The following is a 16,958-nucleotide window of genomic DNA, read 5'->3' on the forward strand; positions in this document are numbered from 1 at the left end:
TGGTACTTCAAACGCCCCAGTTGGGACGTGTTCCTCAAACATGTTGAAGACCGGTCTGTTCCACAATGCTTCCAGTTCCATTGGGTAAACGTGTCCAACTGTGTGCATCTGTCCGTGCAATCCGGAGGTTGAATAGCCGGAATGATGCCTAGGCTCATCAAGCAATAGCTCAGGCTTGAGCCGTGGAAGCCTCGTACCCCCGCTCCCCCCTTATTGTATACAGTAGCAAATTTGATCGCCTATCTCGACTCTGCAGCATTGAAGCCCAGCTCACATTGCGATTCATTATTTCTTCAACAGCAGCCCTAACCGAAGTTCTCAGACCAGTTTGGTCATGTTGGGAGGCGTGTCTTTTCCCGCGAATATGAAGGTGGCCGTCTCTTCGCTGGACACAGAATGTTAGTACGAATAAGAAGAGGGAAGAGCGTTTACTTACGTTAACTGTATAAGGCTACAGCCTAAGAACTGGAACAACTTTACCAGGGCAGCACGCTTAGGCTCAAAGTCAAGAGCTGCTGCAAACTGCTTGCCAAATGTGATGGACGGATCGCAATACGAGTGACAGATCTGGGTAGGCGTAAGGCCTGCTGCGAACTCTGTTGCCTGTGAGAGGTGAACATGCAGCGTACCAGCCTACTAATTCCGGTGCAAGTTTCGGGTCGCTTCCGTCTGTTGGCAAGCAGACGTCTTATAGCGCAAGCTTACACCGTCGGGTATAGTATTTATAGTGCGTGACTTGTTGCAGGTGTTGGTGTTGGTGTTGGTGTGAGCGGCAGTAGACATGCTTGACTCGCATGTGACAAGAGGTAGTCAGCTGGAGAGGTCGAAAGAGTATGGACCGGCTCTAATATATATATATATGAGATATCTCGGCGCAGTCCAGTCTTCCCGAGGGAGGAGACAGTTCAAGACATTGCTCGCTGCTGACTTCGAGCAGTAGCAGTATCCTGAGACCGGTCTACGGCCTAGTTACCGCAGTTGCCAAAGTTCTTGTTGCTGCGTCGAGCGCCGTTCTCGTTGGTGGAAGGCATTGTCAAAGATGTCGATCGTGGATGGAGGGTAGGATACCAACTTGTGGTTGAGATCGTTTAAACACCCCACTGTTCATCATCGTCTTCCTCCTCATCAGTACCATCATCCTTGGTGGTCAGTGCTGTGTAAGAGCCATATGACTGAGTCGGCTCGGCCTTGTTAGGTCCGGTCAGCGGGCTCAAGGACGGAAGGTCTTTCGCAGGCGACACAGATCTTGGACACGTGCAGCGCACCATACAAGGGCAGGAATCTTGCAGACCGCGCCTGAAGACTCCTTTGCGGTGGCTTCCTGCTTCAGAACCGGGACTGGAGCCGGAATAGTGGGGTATTCATGCCGACCGCCCATTGAAGACCGGCCGGTTCCAGGTGGCGCGAAGGCCTTCGATAGCGGGGGGAAGGCAGTTCGCTTGGGCTGTTCATCGTCATCTTCACCGCGGTCAAGACACTGCTAGAGTGTAGTAGGTTTCCCAGATGGGTTTCGGGCTATGGGTCCTTGGACCACTCAGCAGGAGTGGCATCTCGAAGTCGTCGCGGCAAAGACGAGTCACGGGCGCATTGCCACCGTTCCCGAGATTGTCTCTGGGCTGGATGTTCTCAAGACGATCCCATTTAACGTCGTCGTAGTGGAAGTAGCCGACGATGGGGTACTTGTAGAGTACAAGCGGCGGGAAATAGGAAATCCAGCATGAGGTGATGTGGACCTTCTTGCCAGTGAACATGAAGACCGGGTATTGCGAGAAGCGGTCTTGTTGTTTGATCCGTGTATAGTATATATAATATATAGATATTGTCGCAGACGCCGCGGTTGCTGTTGATGCCGTTCGTTCATAGCAGAAAAGGTTCCACGGGAGGATTTCCGCCGTTGCCGGGATTGGCTTTGGGTCGAATGTTCTTCGGACGATCCCACCTCACACAAGAGCCCAATATGTTGTGGCTCTGGCTTCGAGCTATGGGTTACGTCAGTAAGTTGACTCTTGGGGATATAAAGACTGGTGTCTGGTTACTTACTCGCACCCTTTCATCCGTAGACCGCCCCCGTTAATTACCTCGACGCTAAGAACGTGGAAGGTGAATACCCATTCACCGGGCTGTGGTCCAGTAGGCTCACCCGCCGTCGTCGTAGATCGTCTCAAAGAGCGCGATCTCGTGGCAGCTGAGGCTCTTGAAGTACCAGACGTTATCGGCGACGCCTGAATGGAGGTGGCCATCCCAAAGCTTCATAGTGTAGTGGCCGGTGCCATCCTCCCAGGCTTTGCCTCAGATCTCGTCAGGATGATCAGTCTTGGGGACGTTGATACCTTTAGCCTTGATCTTGATTTTGGTTTTGGCCTTTGCCTGCTCGCGGAGGACTGTCTTGCAGGTCCGGTTGCGAATGCAGATGGGGCAGCATATATCAGCATATATCAGCATATATCAGGGGGCTCATTCCCAGGCTGTTCACCAAGATATTCAGAGAACTTCTCGGACTCTTAATCCTTGGTAGTCTTCTCTACCTTGGGCGAACGGGACCCGCCAGGAACGCCAAGCGTGGGCGGATCGAATGTCACATCGGCGGTTCAGCATTAAATACTTCTCGAAGTCTCTACTTCTTCCGCCGATGTGACATTCGACCAGATCTGGTTTCCGGAAGTGCCTATCTAGCAGTCACTCCGATTCTGGTCAGTGACGATGACAGTCAACCTTTGAGAAGTGACTAGGCCGTTGCGATCTATGGTTAGCGGATCGGGATCTTGTACGAGGCACAGCTCTTGACTTACTATTATATAGCATATGATTCTCCAGAGGCAGAAAAGATTTGTCTTGTCTGCAAGGGACTTCGTGATCTTGTGCAGGCTTTAACCCTAGCTGTAAGGGGCAGAGAGCGCGATAGCAGCCGCATCTTGGTATATATAGCTCGATGTACATCGAGATGATAGAAGAAGAAAGAAATCGAAGGGAAAGAGTAGCTTCTTAAATCAAAGTCAGCAACGCACATTCACATGATTTCAATCTCAGAGAAAGCCAAACATACTGTGAAGAAGTGACTGTAACTCCTCATTTGTCGGCCAAGTTTTCGATTTCAGACAAGTCTGAAGTGACTCGTGAAAATCAAAAGAAAATTCACATCTGCTTGCTGTTTTTCAAAAAGAAGTTTGGGAGATTTCAGAAATCAAGTTGTTGGTGACAAAGAAAAGCCACAGGAAGCTTGGCCAAGCTAGGTCCGGGATTTGCGGCAACAAGACAAGGTTCCGCAACCAACCAGAGCGGAGCATCATTGGTTGATCCACTACAGTAACGTCTGACAAGCCCAGCCAGTCACTTCCAAGTTTTGAGAAGTTAAACGTATGCAATCTACTTTCATCATCAGCAGACTCACTGAGACAACTTGTTCGAAATGCCTCGTATAAGAGCCCCTTCAAATCTCCCAGAACTAGTCAAGTCGACTTTTACCAAGGCCAGGTCAGAGGGCGATTTGCACTATTTCCCCACTCAGGTTACGGTTCTCAATGTCGACTCTATCCCAGTCAGTCTATCTCAGCTTGATAAATCTCAGACAACTATACAGAGCCAACGCTAATGGATATCACAGTTCCAACTACGATTCTCTCCATCCCTAGCCAACAAGCCCAAACCACCACCCAAAGACATCTCCAAGCCCCAAAAGCCCTTTGATCCCTTCGAGAATCCCCTTCCCGCTCTGAAAGTCACAGACCTCGGTCCCTCTCACTACTGCGTCCTGAACAAGTTCGCCGTTGTTCCTGAGCACTTCATCCTCGCTACCAAAGAATTCAAGCCTCAGACTCATGTCCTCGAAGAATCTGATCTAGAAGCCACGTTGGCTTGTATCGAGGCATATGAAGCTGCAAGACGCACTGAAGCTGAGCAGGGTCATCGAGATGGAACCTTGGGCGGCGGAGATGGTTTATATGCTTTTTTCAACTGCGGTGATCACTCTGGTGCTAGTCAACCTCATCGACATATCCAGTTGCTCCCTATTGCAAGGATGAAGGATGGCTTTGAAGTCGATACACCCTGGACTGTTCTTGCTGACCAACTCAAGATGAAAGTTGCGCCTTTCGCTACATTCGCTGAAGAAATCAACCTAGACATGTCTGGCACCGATCTCCACGCCATCTACCTCCGACTATACCGCAAGGCCTGCCGTGCTGTGGCATACTACACCAAAGACCCCATGCACGCGGACGAAGCACCCAGCGACGGTCCCACGCGGATAAGCTACAACATGGCCATGACGAAGAGCACGCTCGTAGTCTGCCCTCGTCTAGCGGAAGGTGTCAAGCTACAGAGCCAAGATGGCGATGTCCTGGGAACTCTGGCCTTCAATGGTACCCTGCTCGCTGGTACGGCTTTGGTCAAGAACGAGTTGGAGTGGGAGGCATTGAAGCAGGATCCTGAGGCGCTGCATAATGTACTTCGAGATATTGGTGTACCGACGACGTTTGATAATGGAGAGACTCTTCGTCTTTGATTAGGTGGTACGGCGGTCAAGAGTCTTCTAGACACAAGGCAAATAGTTCACAGATAGAGTATTCGAAACCACATACGAATCAGGGAATCAGGGGTTAAGAAGTCAGCATGTCACCAAAGGAACGGAAAGCGAAGCGTAAGCCAGTTCTTGCTCATTGCATTGACCATCTATAACTATCCTCATAAAACATTAATTCGGTGGTCATCATCCGATAAAAAGCAAAAGGCAATATGCCCATGGTATACCCTGTCCCTATACGCCTTGAATGCATGATCAAATTGTCCCCCGCACTCAGTCCTTCTTCTTCATAGCCTTTTTCTTGTTCTTCTTCTCTACATCACCCTCAAAAGGATCTTGGCACTTGTAGCGACGGGACACTGCAATTGAGGAAAACTTGAAGCTCTTCGGTCCCATTATCTTGTGCATTCCATCTGTGACTTCTTCCCAGGCGATGCCATGGGTGCTGCACCTGGGAATACCCATACGCCTCTGCACATCGTCAACAGCCAAGAGCAGAGCAACGACCTATCGAATCAAGTCGTTAGTATAAGTCTGAGGTTATAAGCTTGTATCAACTTACATATTGGTCATTCCAGATATCGTCGCTGCTGCGAGGTCGTTGTTTGGCCGGGAGCCTCTTGTTACGGAGGCCCCCCCGGAGAGTTGCTTCAGCACAGTCCATTTGCCCGAGCTTGATGATCAGGCCATGCGGTATCTTATACTCCCTCATTCGGTCTGCATACTCGTTTCTGGCAACCCTATCGCCCTTGGGCGGTGGGATCAGGAAGGAAGCGTACACCTCCTTTGGTACCTGCGGATACTTCTCTCGAATGGTAGCTGCAGCCTTGAGCGCCTCCTCGGGCAAGCAGGCCTCGCGATTCTTGACGATAGCATCGACACCGGCAGGCTGAGCTGGCTCGGAGTTCTGAGCCCAGACAGGCTCCTGAACGCGGCCAGGGAGGACATTCTTGCCGACGTTGGGAATATAGTTGACGGCATTGGGGAATTGGTTCATGCCAGTAGGGAAGCCGTAGGTGGCACCGGCAGGAAGGGAGTCGGCGACGCCCCAGGGTTGACTGACGCCCATAGGTACGTCGTAGGAAAGGCTGTCGGCAAGATAGGTGATCCCATTAGGGACATAGTGGGCGTTTCCATAGGGTAGAGAGATGTTTCCCAGGAGGGAAGCGTCAAAACCCGCACCCATGTAGGGGTTGATGCCGGCCTGGAATGGATCCTCAAACATGTATGGGGCCATTTTGTCGCTATCCTGTAGAGTCTTCAGGAGTTCGTGTTGGATGTGTATGTCTTTCATAAGTCAGCTCTGAAAGGTTCTTGCGAGGCAAAGAAGTAAGTAAGCAAATGTCAAACATACCTTCGTAACAGGAACGACCAGTGGAGCTTGGGAGGAGTGGTGCCGGACTTTCTTGCTTGATAGAAGGGCTTGTTGTAGATTCGGGAGTCTCTTGCTTGATGTAGAAGCTTGATTCGAAGCAGGAGTTGCTGCTTGATGATGATGTCTGTGGGGAGAAAGATGAAGAGAAGTGTGATGTGGGAGAAGGTTGGGAGAAGAAAATCGTGGACAGAGGAGAAGAAATATAGCTTGGTCCTGGAGGTGAGCTCCATGGCTCTGGCACTTGAAGCTCCATTGTTGAAGAACGCTGCCAGTGATGAATAGGAGCCATAGCGTCGGACCTTAATTCAAGTTCGTCCAAACTGGGAATGTTGTGGGTACTGTCAACAACTCCTCGTTGTAAATTGCACTAAGTAGGTATGAGCTCATGCGAACTTGGCAAACAGAGCCAATAGGAAGAAGGAGAGTCAAAGGATAATACGGAAGGAGGGGGATACTAACAAGGGTATGAATAGGATTGGAGAGTGCTAGTCGAGACTTGAATGTTTGAACGATAACTCGGAGCGTTTTCAAAGAGGGGGACAATAGCTCCTGATATAGAGACATCCGTTGGAGCTCTTCTCCAACTTGGACAGTAATTCCACCGCTATTAAGACATGCAGAGGGGACTTGAATGCAGTATCACTCGAGCCCCTTGGTCCAAGTGTTCATGGCAGTAAGGTCCAGAGCTCAGGGCTGCATCAACAGGGTTCAACCAATTCCTAAATCGTACATCTGCAAGATGAGATCGGCAACAAGAAACAACGGCTTTTGCAGCCGCCACTTAGCAGCCACTCTATGTGTAATATCCCGCTCCCCTTGTAGATGTGCTCGTCCAGAAGAGGAAATTCCAGGTTCATGGGCATGTTTGATCTGGACTTGCGAACTTGCAGACCCACGGGTATGCTAAACGATCACTCCATCAAGGGTATTTTGGTACATAGACACTTGTCTTGCGGCTCCTAGTGCCGGTGACATGCATACCGTAGCTCTGGTCTGGACCAGGGGGGTTGGCAGCTGCAGCTAAGATTGGTCTTGGGGCAGGGGGTCCCCTCAGGTCACACACCACTGATTGCACGCCCCTCTTCAGAGTGACGCCTGCAGGAATAGAGTAAAATTAATGAATAGAGGGGCCATGCATAATTGTTTGTCATAAAGGCAAGTACATCCATTGGACTTGAACAATAAAGTGACGCACCTGGTTGGGCTGGGTTTGCTGGACCCATGACCCATCTCAACGAAAGGAGGGGGTTGGTATCCATCATGGGAAGTTGAGGTTCGAGAAGATGAGAGAAGGTGCATCTTTATCGAATGAATAGGTGGGAATAATCTTCATGGGTCATAGATCGGAGGGTATTTCGGTGTGGGTTGGTTGAAGAGTCGATGCTTCAACGTCTGCTTCGGTCGGTGTCTGCGTATAGTAGCTTGGGGTCATCGCGTGAAAATATCATCTTCGTTGGGTTGAGAGAACATTTGGGCATCATGGTACAAGATTTTGCTCCTTTTCCAGAGTCATCAACTCGGCTGATCACAGAAGCCAGAAAATCAAGTGATGGACAGAGGAGAAAAACAAACATATCGATCTGGAGGGAAAGCAGGTTGATATACCCGTGCGGAAGCCACGATGATTCACTGTAGATTGCAATGGAGATACACTGGATTGTTCACTTTTAACTAGGTTCGTAGCCTGTAGGAAGTGAATCACGATTCAGCGCCTCTTCAGTATAGGCTGAGGGTCACTTCAACTCGGGAAGGAGCGTTTTGAAATTAGTTTCCACAACACTCCTCTGCTCCCAGTATCAGCAGGAGAGACCCTATGTACTGCTTGGGAAATCTAGTCAAGCCCCTTCTCATCGAGTATCCTAAAGAGACAGTCCAATTCCAAAATCCCTAGGCAGCGGCGTAAAAGTTGACGTTGTTGCCAGCTGGGAGACTCCAGACGTTCGCTGAAAATAACAAAACACCAAAAACATTATACGAGAGTGTCTACTGTGCTTCATTACTGTACCTGTCTGCTAGTGACCATACTTGGGCCAATAGCATAAAGTCCTGGTTGATGCATATTCTGGTCGCAAGTCCGCACCTCCCTGGTTTGTGCAAAGGCACGGGACACAAGACAAGGCAGGAGCAATCTACCAAGAGCACCAGTAGTGGATGATTGGTTAACCGTGTTCCATACCAGCATGTCATCTCGACACTGGGAAGAATGACCAACGGTCCAGCGGGCAGTGGTGGATGCAGGTACGTTACCAAGAGGCAACGTCTCTGCATATTGTGTTCCTCATTGGCACCGCGTCTCGCTTCAACTTCCCCACTGCACACTCTCAAGTCTTTGCCCAGTCGATTTTGCCGTTGATGTACGCAGAAAAGGCGGTCATCACGACGATGACGGTACCTGGCATACGTTGTAACTCAGTCATTTCGCAACGTAAATCAGGTAGTGGCGACAATTTGTGCCGTCTACAGGCTGCTTACGCTTCACTGATTATGCAGTAACTAACTCATGCATTGATAGATCCCGTAGGGCTATTCGCCCTGTTCCCTGTCGATACCAACTTCAATCGAGCAAGCAAACAGACCGACCACTCTCAGAGTCCGAACCCGATTCCGTCCCGTCAAATCACCCCTCTCAAATCTGATCTTGCCTCCTCCCTCTTCTCCCGATCGAACGACACGCTCGGAGCGTCCGTATGCCTTCATCTAAAGATACCTGATACCTAGCGCAAGGTCCCCAAATGGCCGCTTTCCTGTCCTAAGCGAAGACTGCATACCAAATAGCCGGCTTTGGGATGTTTCACGGTATCTTAAGCCTGGTCCACCCTTCCGCGTGGGATCTAAGCCGCTTTCGATGGCGTCTGGGATGTTACTATGGGCGGTGTGATGGTCCATGCCATGCTAGACCAGCCGTGACAGTTTTGAGCTATAACGGTCGTCTACAGTTGTGGGGGCACCTTTCCAGGTAGGTCAGGGTGTGCGAGATAGCAAGGCTTGGAGGAGTGGTAATAGACAGTGTCTATCTTCAGCTCGTGTGCTCTCAGCCACCCAATGAGACGACACATAGCTATGGGCTCCTCTCCGTCTCTTGCAGACCGTAGTACTTCTATACAGTACCTCGGTTACTGACTAAACATGCAGCACCTCGACCTTTAAGGAAATACTATGATGCGGCCTCAGTCAGCGGCAGCCTCAGTCGACGGGAGCAAAGGCCCCAAGCAATGACGAGTTCGGGAAGACCTGACGCGGCGAAATTAGAGTGGGCGGCAACAACGGGTTACAGATTGTGTTTGTTGAAGATCTCATTTACTCTTTTCAGAAAGTCGAGGCTTCACGATCGCCACAGTCAAGGGAGACGCAAACACACAACGATCATGTTCGTCAACTCCGGAGCATGTCCGCCATGGCAAGGAACTCTTTCTCAAGTTTGTCGACACGAATTGGCTATTCCAATTCCCTAAGCTCTGGCCCTACTACGCGAGCATGCATACTACCTTACAGGATGGCTGCCCGGAAGACGATCCCGTTGCTTCCATGCGGCTCAACGCGCATCAACTTTATCCCCATCGAGCTTGCAAGCCTCTATCGCACAATGACGCAGTTCTTGCTCCAAAAGGTAAGAAGCAATACGCGAGTGTCACATTTACAAGAAGCATGACCCTGAGGTTGATCTTGTCTCGAGAAAACAATGCAAACTGGCTAACTCTGTCAAGGTACTTACTTAGCTACGAGGGGATTCTGGCTGATTCACTCTTTTCTTTTTGCTGCGAAGGCCTGTTTTTGAGGCCCTCAGCTCCACGACTCGAGAGGGCAGTGAGATACCTTGGACTGCTTCAGCATCACATGACTCGTTACCTTGGCACTCGAATGTTTGACGGGATGTATCATGCGAGAGACACAGTCACTTGATCCAAAGGTCCTGCGATGCTGTGTACTACGTCGTGCATTTACAATACTCGTGCTGCACCCTGTCCCTCGGAATTATATGAAGACGGTATACAGACATGGATTTCGGCATGGCAAGCAAGCAGAGCTGAGAATACCAGGCTCAGACAGCTCTGTACTACGAAGCATCGCCAGGGGCCGAGACAAGGACGACCGTTGTAAGGCAAGAAACAGCTAAACGCTTTTCGGGTCTGGACGTGGCCCATCGAGACAACAAAGGCTTGCAGGGATTTCTTTTTGCTTTGCTTTCCGACTCGTCCAAAAGAGCAAATGCGGATGTCGCTCTTACATCCATCCTGCCATTTTGCTCGCCTGCATATCCGAATCGCACCATTACCCGGGTCCATGGGTTGTCCATTTGAACTTACGAGTGGATGGGTTGTATTCTCCGAGGATCGATCATATTTGGTGTTGCATCATAAATGCGTCGGAGGTAAAAATGGTGATTCCTCAATATTTTGTGTTGCTTGCAGGGTTGAACCTTGGCCTGGACCATCTGGATCTGCATTTGCATCTGTAGATCCTTCTCAAGCTGATCGATCTGCTGTTGTGTACTCGACCGGACATGAACGGCTTCGCGATAAGTGGGGGGGCACTTTTGCGAGATGCTTTCTCTTTTTTGCGAAGACTGCATCAACACTGCCATTGTCATATCTCTCGTGCAGCGGGGTTTTCAAGAATCCTGTCATTCCAGCAGCAGCTAGTAGCCTTGTCATCGTTCGGTTATCCTCTGCATGCCATTCAACCTCAAGGCCCCCCACTCGTGCGCGACTGTTGTCTCTCTAATGCTACTACAGTAGTTCATCAGCAGCAATTGCAGAAAACTGCGTTTGCTGTACCAATGGTGTGTCTCTAAGTGGCATCGCCTGCATCGTTTGTGGCTGTGATCAGCCTCAAGGCAGGGTCCGTTTTGGGTGGATTTGCTTTTCCCCGTCGCAGGGAAGCGTTAGAAGGGGGGGAGAAGACAAAGCTAGAGAGACTTGTCAAGGAATGGGCCGTGCCGCTCACATTGGACTTTGACACTGTCCCTCTGAAGCATATCTCTCTCAGCTGCAGCGCTGATGTGGTCAACTGAGAAATGACAGGAAGTGATCCTGTGGCTGCAGATGATAGTTCGAGAAGCAACTGTTAGAAGTGAGAAAGTTGGCTGGCTGGCTTCATGCAAGTTTCAGGCTTCTGCAAGTTTTGAGTGTTGTCACGGATCCATTCTGGTACTTACTCCAATTCATTGAGCAAACTTTCTGAAGTACCTCCAGCAGTAGACGGAGGAGTAACGGGTTGTACTCGGCCGAGAGATGGAAAAGCTGGTGGTCTAGGGTAGTGTAACTGCATCTTGCAACGTCGGAAGACACAGATTGGCATGACCACATAACACCACGGGTTCAGTTAAAAGACAGAGAGAAATGGCATAAACTTTTGACGTGTATTTGAGGTGCTAGACTTTCTTTCGAAACCCAGTACTATGCATATGGCCATTATTGCGCAACCCTTTGAAACTCCGTTCATGTCCTTCTATATACGATACGCAGACCCAGGCAACAAGAACACCTAAAAGCCCATGAACAAACAAACACCATTCACACCTCCATTCTATTTTCTCAATCTTCCCACTCCTCGTCTAGTTGGTCGATCAGCCGGTTCTCGGCATCTCGGTCCTGCTCTCTGCGGCTAGGACTTGAGTGCACCGGTTGGTAGCCACGTCGAAAGGCCATGCGTCGCAGACAGGCCGTGAAGCAGCAAAAACAAAGTTCCTGTAAAGAAAAAAGGCAAAATCCCACCGTCAGCCCCGTATTCGTATTTTTTTCGCCGTTGTATTTCCCAGTTTTACAGACAACAAAAAATGAAGGGGGCAGGAGACAATATTAAATAAAAAAACAAATAATGAAACACTCAGGGAGAGTATCGCTCGGGCTTAGAGGAACCAGAAAGGGATTGACGCACGCAGATGAAGTTCCAGATGCCTGCCCAGAGACTGTAGTTGGGGAGCTGGCGCCAGCCCCGCGCATGCGTGACGGTTCGGTTGTAGAAAATGCCGCCGAGGAAGTACACGAGGACTGCGATGACGACGATCAGACCGAAGATGCTGCCGGGCCCGACGCTACCGGGCTTATGCGGCTCGGCGTGGGCGCACGCGTGGGATGATCGGACTTCAAAGAAGTAGGCGCACTCGTCAGGGTCCGTGCCGACAAAGGAGACACTGGCGGAGGTAGTGCCGGGATCTCGGTCGCAGTGGAAAGAGATGGTGGTCGACTTGCGTCTTCGCTTATCTTTAGGTTTGGGCTCCTCCTCCACGGGCTCTTCGGGCTCGGGCTCAGGTGTGTAAGCGGTAAGATCGTTCTCGTCTTCGAGGTAAGAGTCGCGCTGAGCGGATCGTTTGTAGATAGGTTCCGTCTTGTTAACGTCGGCACCGCAAGGCGATCCTCCGGTGTACTGAAGAACCAGCTTGCGCCCACGGCTCTGCAAATCCATTGATTCGAAACTGTATATCGTATTAGCCGGCGCATTCCTGGCGCATAGATGGACACCCGAGAGTATTGTTCAAACCAACCCTATGGAAAAGACCTCGCCTCCGACCTGGTAATATGCGCTGACGTTCTGCCACAGAGGAGGTTCGACGCCGATGACATTGGTGACGGGCTCGACGACGGCGCCGCAGAGGTTCAGTGTGAAGTTCTTGCCGTAGTCGTAACCCTTGGAGGTGTAATCCTTTGTGATGGCGTACTTGGAGGTGTCTTTATCGGGAACGACGGCCATGTCCGGACGCAGGTCGTAGAAGCCGCCCATACCGGTATGCGATGTCGCGGTGCATGCTGGAACTGGTACTGTAGTCGAAGGTACCTCTGCGATATCTGCGCTCACGGCAGCAGCTAACGATAGAACAAATGGTAATGTTTGGAACCGCATCGCGAATGAATCAAGTCGAGTCGTATCGTGAGTGTAGAGAAGAAAGAAGCGAAACAAGTTTATAGAGTGAGTCGGGATTGGAATGGAATGTATGTCGTTCCTTCGCAATAGACAGATCTACTGTCGTTGGGTCAAGGTTGCGATAAGACCTGTCATGAAATGAATGTCACCAGTAAAGTGGGAGGGATAAGTGTGGACAATGAATCAGAATCACGTAGAAGAGAACAAAAGCAAAGCAACGTCAAGTCAGAAATAAACAACTGAGACAGATATTGGCGATGAGAATGAAACGAGAGATAGTTGTTAGAGCTTCTCCCTGATTACGCGTTGGTGGCCCTGCATTTAGGAAACCTCAAACTGTTCTTTCCCGAATTAGTAAAACCCGCTCTTGATGTCCCTGTGTTCCTGTCCTTAGGGGCATGAAGCTGAAGCTCATGATTGGTCGGAGCTTCACAGAGTTATCTCCTTATTGAAGCTTACGGGTAAGGTATTAATCCGGACACGAGCATCATCCATTGTCGGGGAATTTGTTACCGATGTCCGTCCAAAAGAGCTCTGATTTGCTAGCAGTGAGGCAATGCCGAATACGACAGGGGTAACCCGAAAAAGACGGCAGATCCTAGCTCCTTAGATTAAACTAAAAGTCTGGGTAATTTCGTCACGACTCCTGGTAGTTCAGGTTGTTTCTTTGCGCATTCTGTTTTGCAAGTTGTTATTGTCTTCTTCAACAGTTTTGTTGCTTAATAGCCTCTGGCAAAGTAATTCGCCAGCTCCTATAAGCTCCTTTAAGCTCCTTTAAGCCACAACCTTGAACTGCGCAACTGTTGTTCCTCAATTCACAACATGGCAGTCAAGGCTAAACAAGCTCCTTCTGAGGAGCAACACGGCTACGAGTTCTTTGGCCCGTAAGTTTACTCTACAACCTCAACTCAAGCCTCAACTAACACAATTATAGTCCTGGCGCCTTTGTTATCTCGTTCTTCCTCCCCGTTCTCGTATACGTCTTCAACTTCGTCTGCAACGATATCTCAGGATGCCCCGCGCCCTCTCTTCTTCACCCCAAGACCTTCTCTATTGATGCCTTCAAACAAGAGGTTGGCTGGCCCCAGAATGGAGTCGCTGGTCTTGTTAGCTGGAACGGAACGCTTGCTGTTATTGGATACAATGTGCTGTCTCTGATCCTCTACCGCGTCTTGCCCGCGATTGAGGTGGAGGGTACTGAGTTGCGCTCTGGTGGTAGACTCAACTACCGATTCAACAGTTCGTCAACTCTAGTTAAGCTTCAACGATATACCTGCTAACCTCTATTAGCCTTGTACTCCAGCACCTTCACTCTTGCGATTCTCGCCGCCGGAACCGTTGCTCAGGGCGCCGAGTTCCCTGTCTGGACCTTCATGTCGGAGAACTTCATCCAGATCTTGTCCGCCAACATTATCTACTCGTACCTCGTTTCGACTTTCGTTTACGTCCGAAGCTTCAGCGTCAAGGCTGGTAACAAGGAGCTTCGTGAGCTTGCTGCGGGAGGCCACTCAGGAAACATGTTGTACGATTGGTTCATTGGTCGCGAACTCAACCCTCGTGTTGTGATCCCTCTTATCGGCGAGGTTGACCTCAAGGAGTTCCTTGAGCTTCGTCCTGGTATGATGGGCTGGATCATCATGAACTGCTCGTGGTGCGCTCAGCAGTACCGCAACTACGGTTACGTGACTGATAGCTCCATCCTGATCACCGCTGTCCAGGCCTTGTATGTCTTTGACTCTTGGTGGAACGAGCCCGCAATTCTGACGACGATGGACATCACCACCGATGGCTTCGGTATGATGCTTGCCTTCGGCGATATCGTCTGGGTGCCTTATGTCTACTCGCTTCAGACCCGTTACCTCTCCATCCACCCCGTGTCCCTCGGCCCTCTAGGTCTCGCTGCAATGCTCGGCCTTATTGGTCTTGGCTTTTACATCTTCCGCTCGGCCAACAACGAGAAGAACCGCTTCCGCACTAACCCCAACGACCCCAGAATCTCGCACCTCAAGTACATCCAGACCGAGAAGGGTAGCAAGCTGCTTACTACTGGCTGGTGGGGTATGTCCCGACACATCAACTACCTCGGCGATTGGATCCAGTCGTGGCCTTACTGCCTTCCCACCGGTCTTGCGGGTTACCAGATCCTGAGCGCCGGAGCTAACGTTGAGGGCGCGTACGTGATGCGCGACGGTCGTGAGGTTATCCAGGGTGAGGCCAAGGGATGGGGCATGTTGATCACATACTTTTACATCCTGTACTTTGCCATTCTTCTTATTCACCGAGAGCGCCGCGACGACGAAAAGTGCCACCGAAAGTATGGCAAGGACTGGGAGGAGTATCGCAAGATTGTCCGCTCCCGAATCATTCCTGGCATCTACTGATTAATGTATGGAGACAAAAACTGGAGGTTTTAGAAGTAAACGGTCCACGATATTGTGGTGCGATATCGGTCATACGGTCCGTAAGAAGAAGAGGGTATAATGGAGTCAAGTCAATGATGGCATTCATTGATGGCTGGGGGAAGTGAATATCCCTCGAATGAAAATTGCATAGAAAGCTTATGCACCTTCCTGTATAGGAATTAAGCTACTGCGTCATCTAACTAATAACATATGTTCTTTTAAACGTGTGCAGCATGCATACCACCCAAGATTCGTATGTATGTGCTACTGCTACTGGTGAGATTCAAGACCAACCTCGTGCATGTCCCTGATGCCAAACTCTGGCAACTGCGCCACTTGTAGACGTCTTACGTGTAAACTATGGAACCTCGCTGTGATTCCGAGCAATCCGTGAAAGTTTGTAGACCGACATATCACGATAATAACAAGGCATCGCGTGGATATACATCGGTATAATGGGTAAGAAATCCATCATAGGATCAACGGGCCGCAGTTCCACGGGGGTTCGTCGGACGCAGACGATCGCTCGATAGCTTCGGACTAAGCTGACAGGGGTTCTTAGTTCATCGATGCGGGGAAGAAACAGGGCTCGGGGAGCAAGGGCATCGTGGGGAATGAGGCAGGTTTTTTGATGGATGAGGAGTACAGAGTACTTTTGTCGGCAATTTAGAACGAATTTACCGGTAAGCTAGGTGAGAGACGAAGAGGTTAGTAGCATGGTCTGCTTAGGGTAAGTTATGAGGCAAATTGTCTTAGCTCGTCTCTATTAGACTTTTGTCCAACGGGCAAACTGAGCTCTGAACCAAAACTTAATGTTTAATGTATTGTCATGCGTGAGAAAATTAGCTATGTCGATCACGGTTGTTTCTGACCGAGCCGAAGAGGAGCTCGAGAAGCAGAGACGAAGCTGATCTGTAGTGTAACGTTGGTCTCGGGGATCTTGTCTCTCTACAGAGATACAGTCTCAGATTCCACTTCTTTAGTTACTAGATTAATTACTGCTAGTCTCATGATTAAGTCTACAGTAAACTCAAACTCGTCATCATCTGTTTTGGTGGACATAGGTAATGATAATCCCTGCTCATAAACTGTTGTTATGCTTCACGAGACGGGAGAATGAAAGGGCATCAACCAGAGTAAGAACAGTAAAAACAATCAAGACCATGTGACGTCAAAGACACCCCAGTAAGAATACAACGTCTTGGTCTGCATCAGACGAGTCTGTTTTCTGTAAGAAAGAAGGATTCCATTATTTCTCCTCTTCCAACATCAACATATCGGCCCTTTTACCCCACGACCTGGTAGTTCCAATCAACCCAAGAACCCTGCCCAATTGTCCAATCCTAGCCATGATCAACCCTCCAGTCGACCGTCGCCCAACGTTGTGGGGAAGAGGACGAGAGACACCTTTGATGACGATTTTCACTTTCTCTGCATGGATGTTCTTCTCGGTACAGAACAATTCTGGTGTGATTAGACTCTGAAGGGAAATGATAGACACGCTACAGTGGATATGGAAGTAATTATTTGGGTGAGGCGCAGGCTTAAACTCAAGTTGAGGTAGCATGCATGGAACATAAAAGACCACAACATTTGTCGTGCTTTGACTTGGGACAGGACAAGCACCCATTGTTTTGGTTGTATAAAAGAAGAACAATTCCCACCTCGTTCTTCTTGTTCGTCTCCCTTCTTCACGCTGTGCCTCACATCGTGTGTTCTTGACTAGCCTTCCAATATATTGATTGGACTAGTCTAATAATCACCGTCAGTTCCCTTTCCATCCATCCCTTGCTGCCGATCA

General features: G+C 49.8%; 6 protein-coding genes across 6 annotated transcripts; 2 read left to right on the top strand and 4 right to left on the bottom strand.

Moving 5' to 3' along the window:
- Positions 1–318: 318 nt before the first annotated feature.
- Positions 319–783, bottom strand: FIESC28_00884 (uncharacterized protein; the record flags this gene model as incomplete). Its single annotated transcript, XM_031155035.1, has 3 exons — positions 319–385; positions 437–603; positions 706–783. 3 exons carry the CDS (start codon positions 781–783, stop codon positions 319–321), a joined length of 312 nt encoding a protein of 103 aa, XP_031020830.1.
- Positions 784–1,088: 305 nt separating this feature from the next.
- FIESC28_00885 (uncharacterized protein) lies at positions 1,089–1,751 on the bottom strand (the record flags this gene model as incomplete). Its single annotated transcript, XM_031155036.1, has 3 exons — positions 1,089–1,187; positions 1,271–1,480; positions 1,581–1,751. The coding sequence occupies 3 exons, from the start codon at positions 1,749–1,751 to the stop codon at positions 1,089–1,091; spliced, it is 480 nt and encodes a 159-aa protein (XP_031020831.1).
- Positions 1,752–3,406: 1,655 nt separating this feature from the next.
- On the top strand, positions 3,407–4,501 carry FIESC28_00886 (uncharacterized protein; the record flags this gene model as incomplete). The annotated part of the gene is made up of 2 exons (XM_031155037.1): positions 3,407–3,535; positions 3,602–4,501. 2 exons carry the CDS (start codon positions 3,407–3,409, stop codon positions 4,499–4,501), a joined length of 1,029 nt encoding a protein of 342 aa, XP_031020832.1.
- Positions 4,502–4,792: 291 nt separating this feature from the next.
- FIESC28_00887 (uncharacterized protein) lies at positions 4,793–6,124 on the bottom strand (the record flags this gene model as incomplete). The annotated part of the gene is made up of 3 exons (XM_031155038.1): positions 4,793–5,026; positions 5,082–5,763; positions 5,874–6,124. 3 exons carry the CDS (start codon positions 6,122–6,124, stop codon positions 4,793–4,795), a joined length of 1,167 nt encoding a protein of 388 aa, XP_031020833.1.
- Positions 6,125–11,720: 5,596 nt separating this feature from the next.
- Positions 11,721–12,734, bottom strand: FIESC28_00888 (uncharacterized protein; the record flags this gene model as incomplete). The annotated part of the gene is made up of 2 exons (XM_031155039.1): positions 11,721–12,309; positions 12,379–12,734. 2 exons carry the CDS (start codon positions 12,732–12,734, stop codon positions 11,721–11,723), a joined length of 945 nt encoding a protein of 314 aa, XP_031020834.1.
- Positions 12,735–13,577: 843 nt separating this feature from the next.
- On the top strand, positions 13,578–15,136 carry FIESC28_00889 (uncharacterized protein; the record flags this gene model as incomplete). Its single annotated transcript, XM_031155040.1, has 3 exons — positions 13,578–13,639; positions 13,690–13,994; positions 14,046–15,136. 3 exons carry the CDS (start codon positions 13,578–13,580, stop codon positions 15,134–15,136), a joined length of 1,458 nt encoding a protein of 485 aa, XP_031020835.1.
- Between the last annotated feature and the right edge of the window lie 1,822 nt (positions 15,137–16,958).

This window comes from Fusarium coffeatum, assembly GCF_003316985.1.
Source record: "Fusarium coffeatum strain FIESC_28 chromosome Unknown BRIP53273_contig_26, whole genome shotgun sequence".
Lineage (NCBI taxonomy): Eukaryota > Fungi > Ascomycota > Sordariomycetes > Hypocreales > Nectriaceae > Fusarium > Fusarium coffeatum.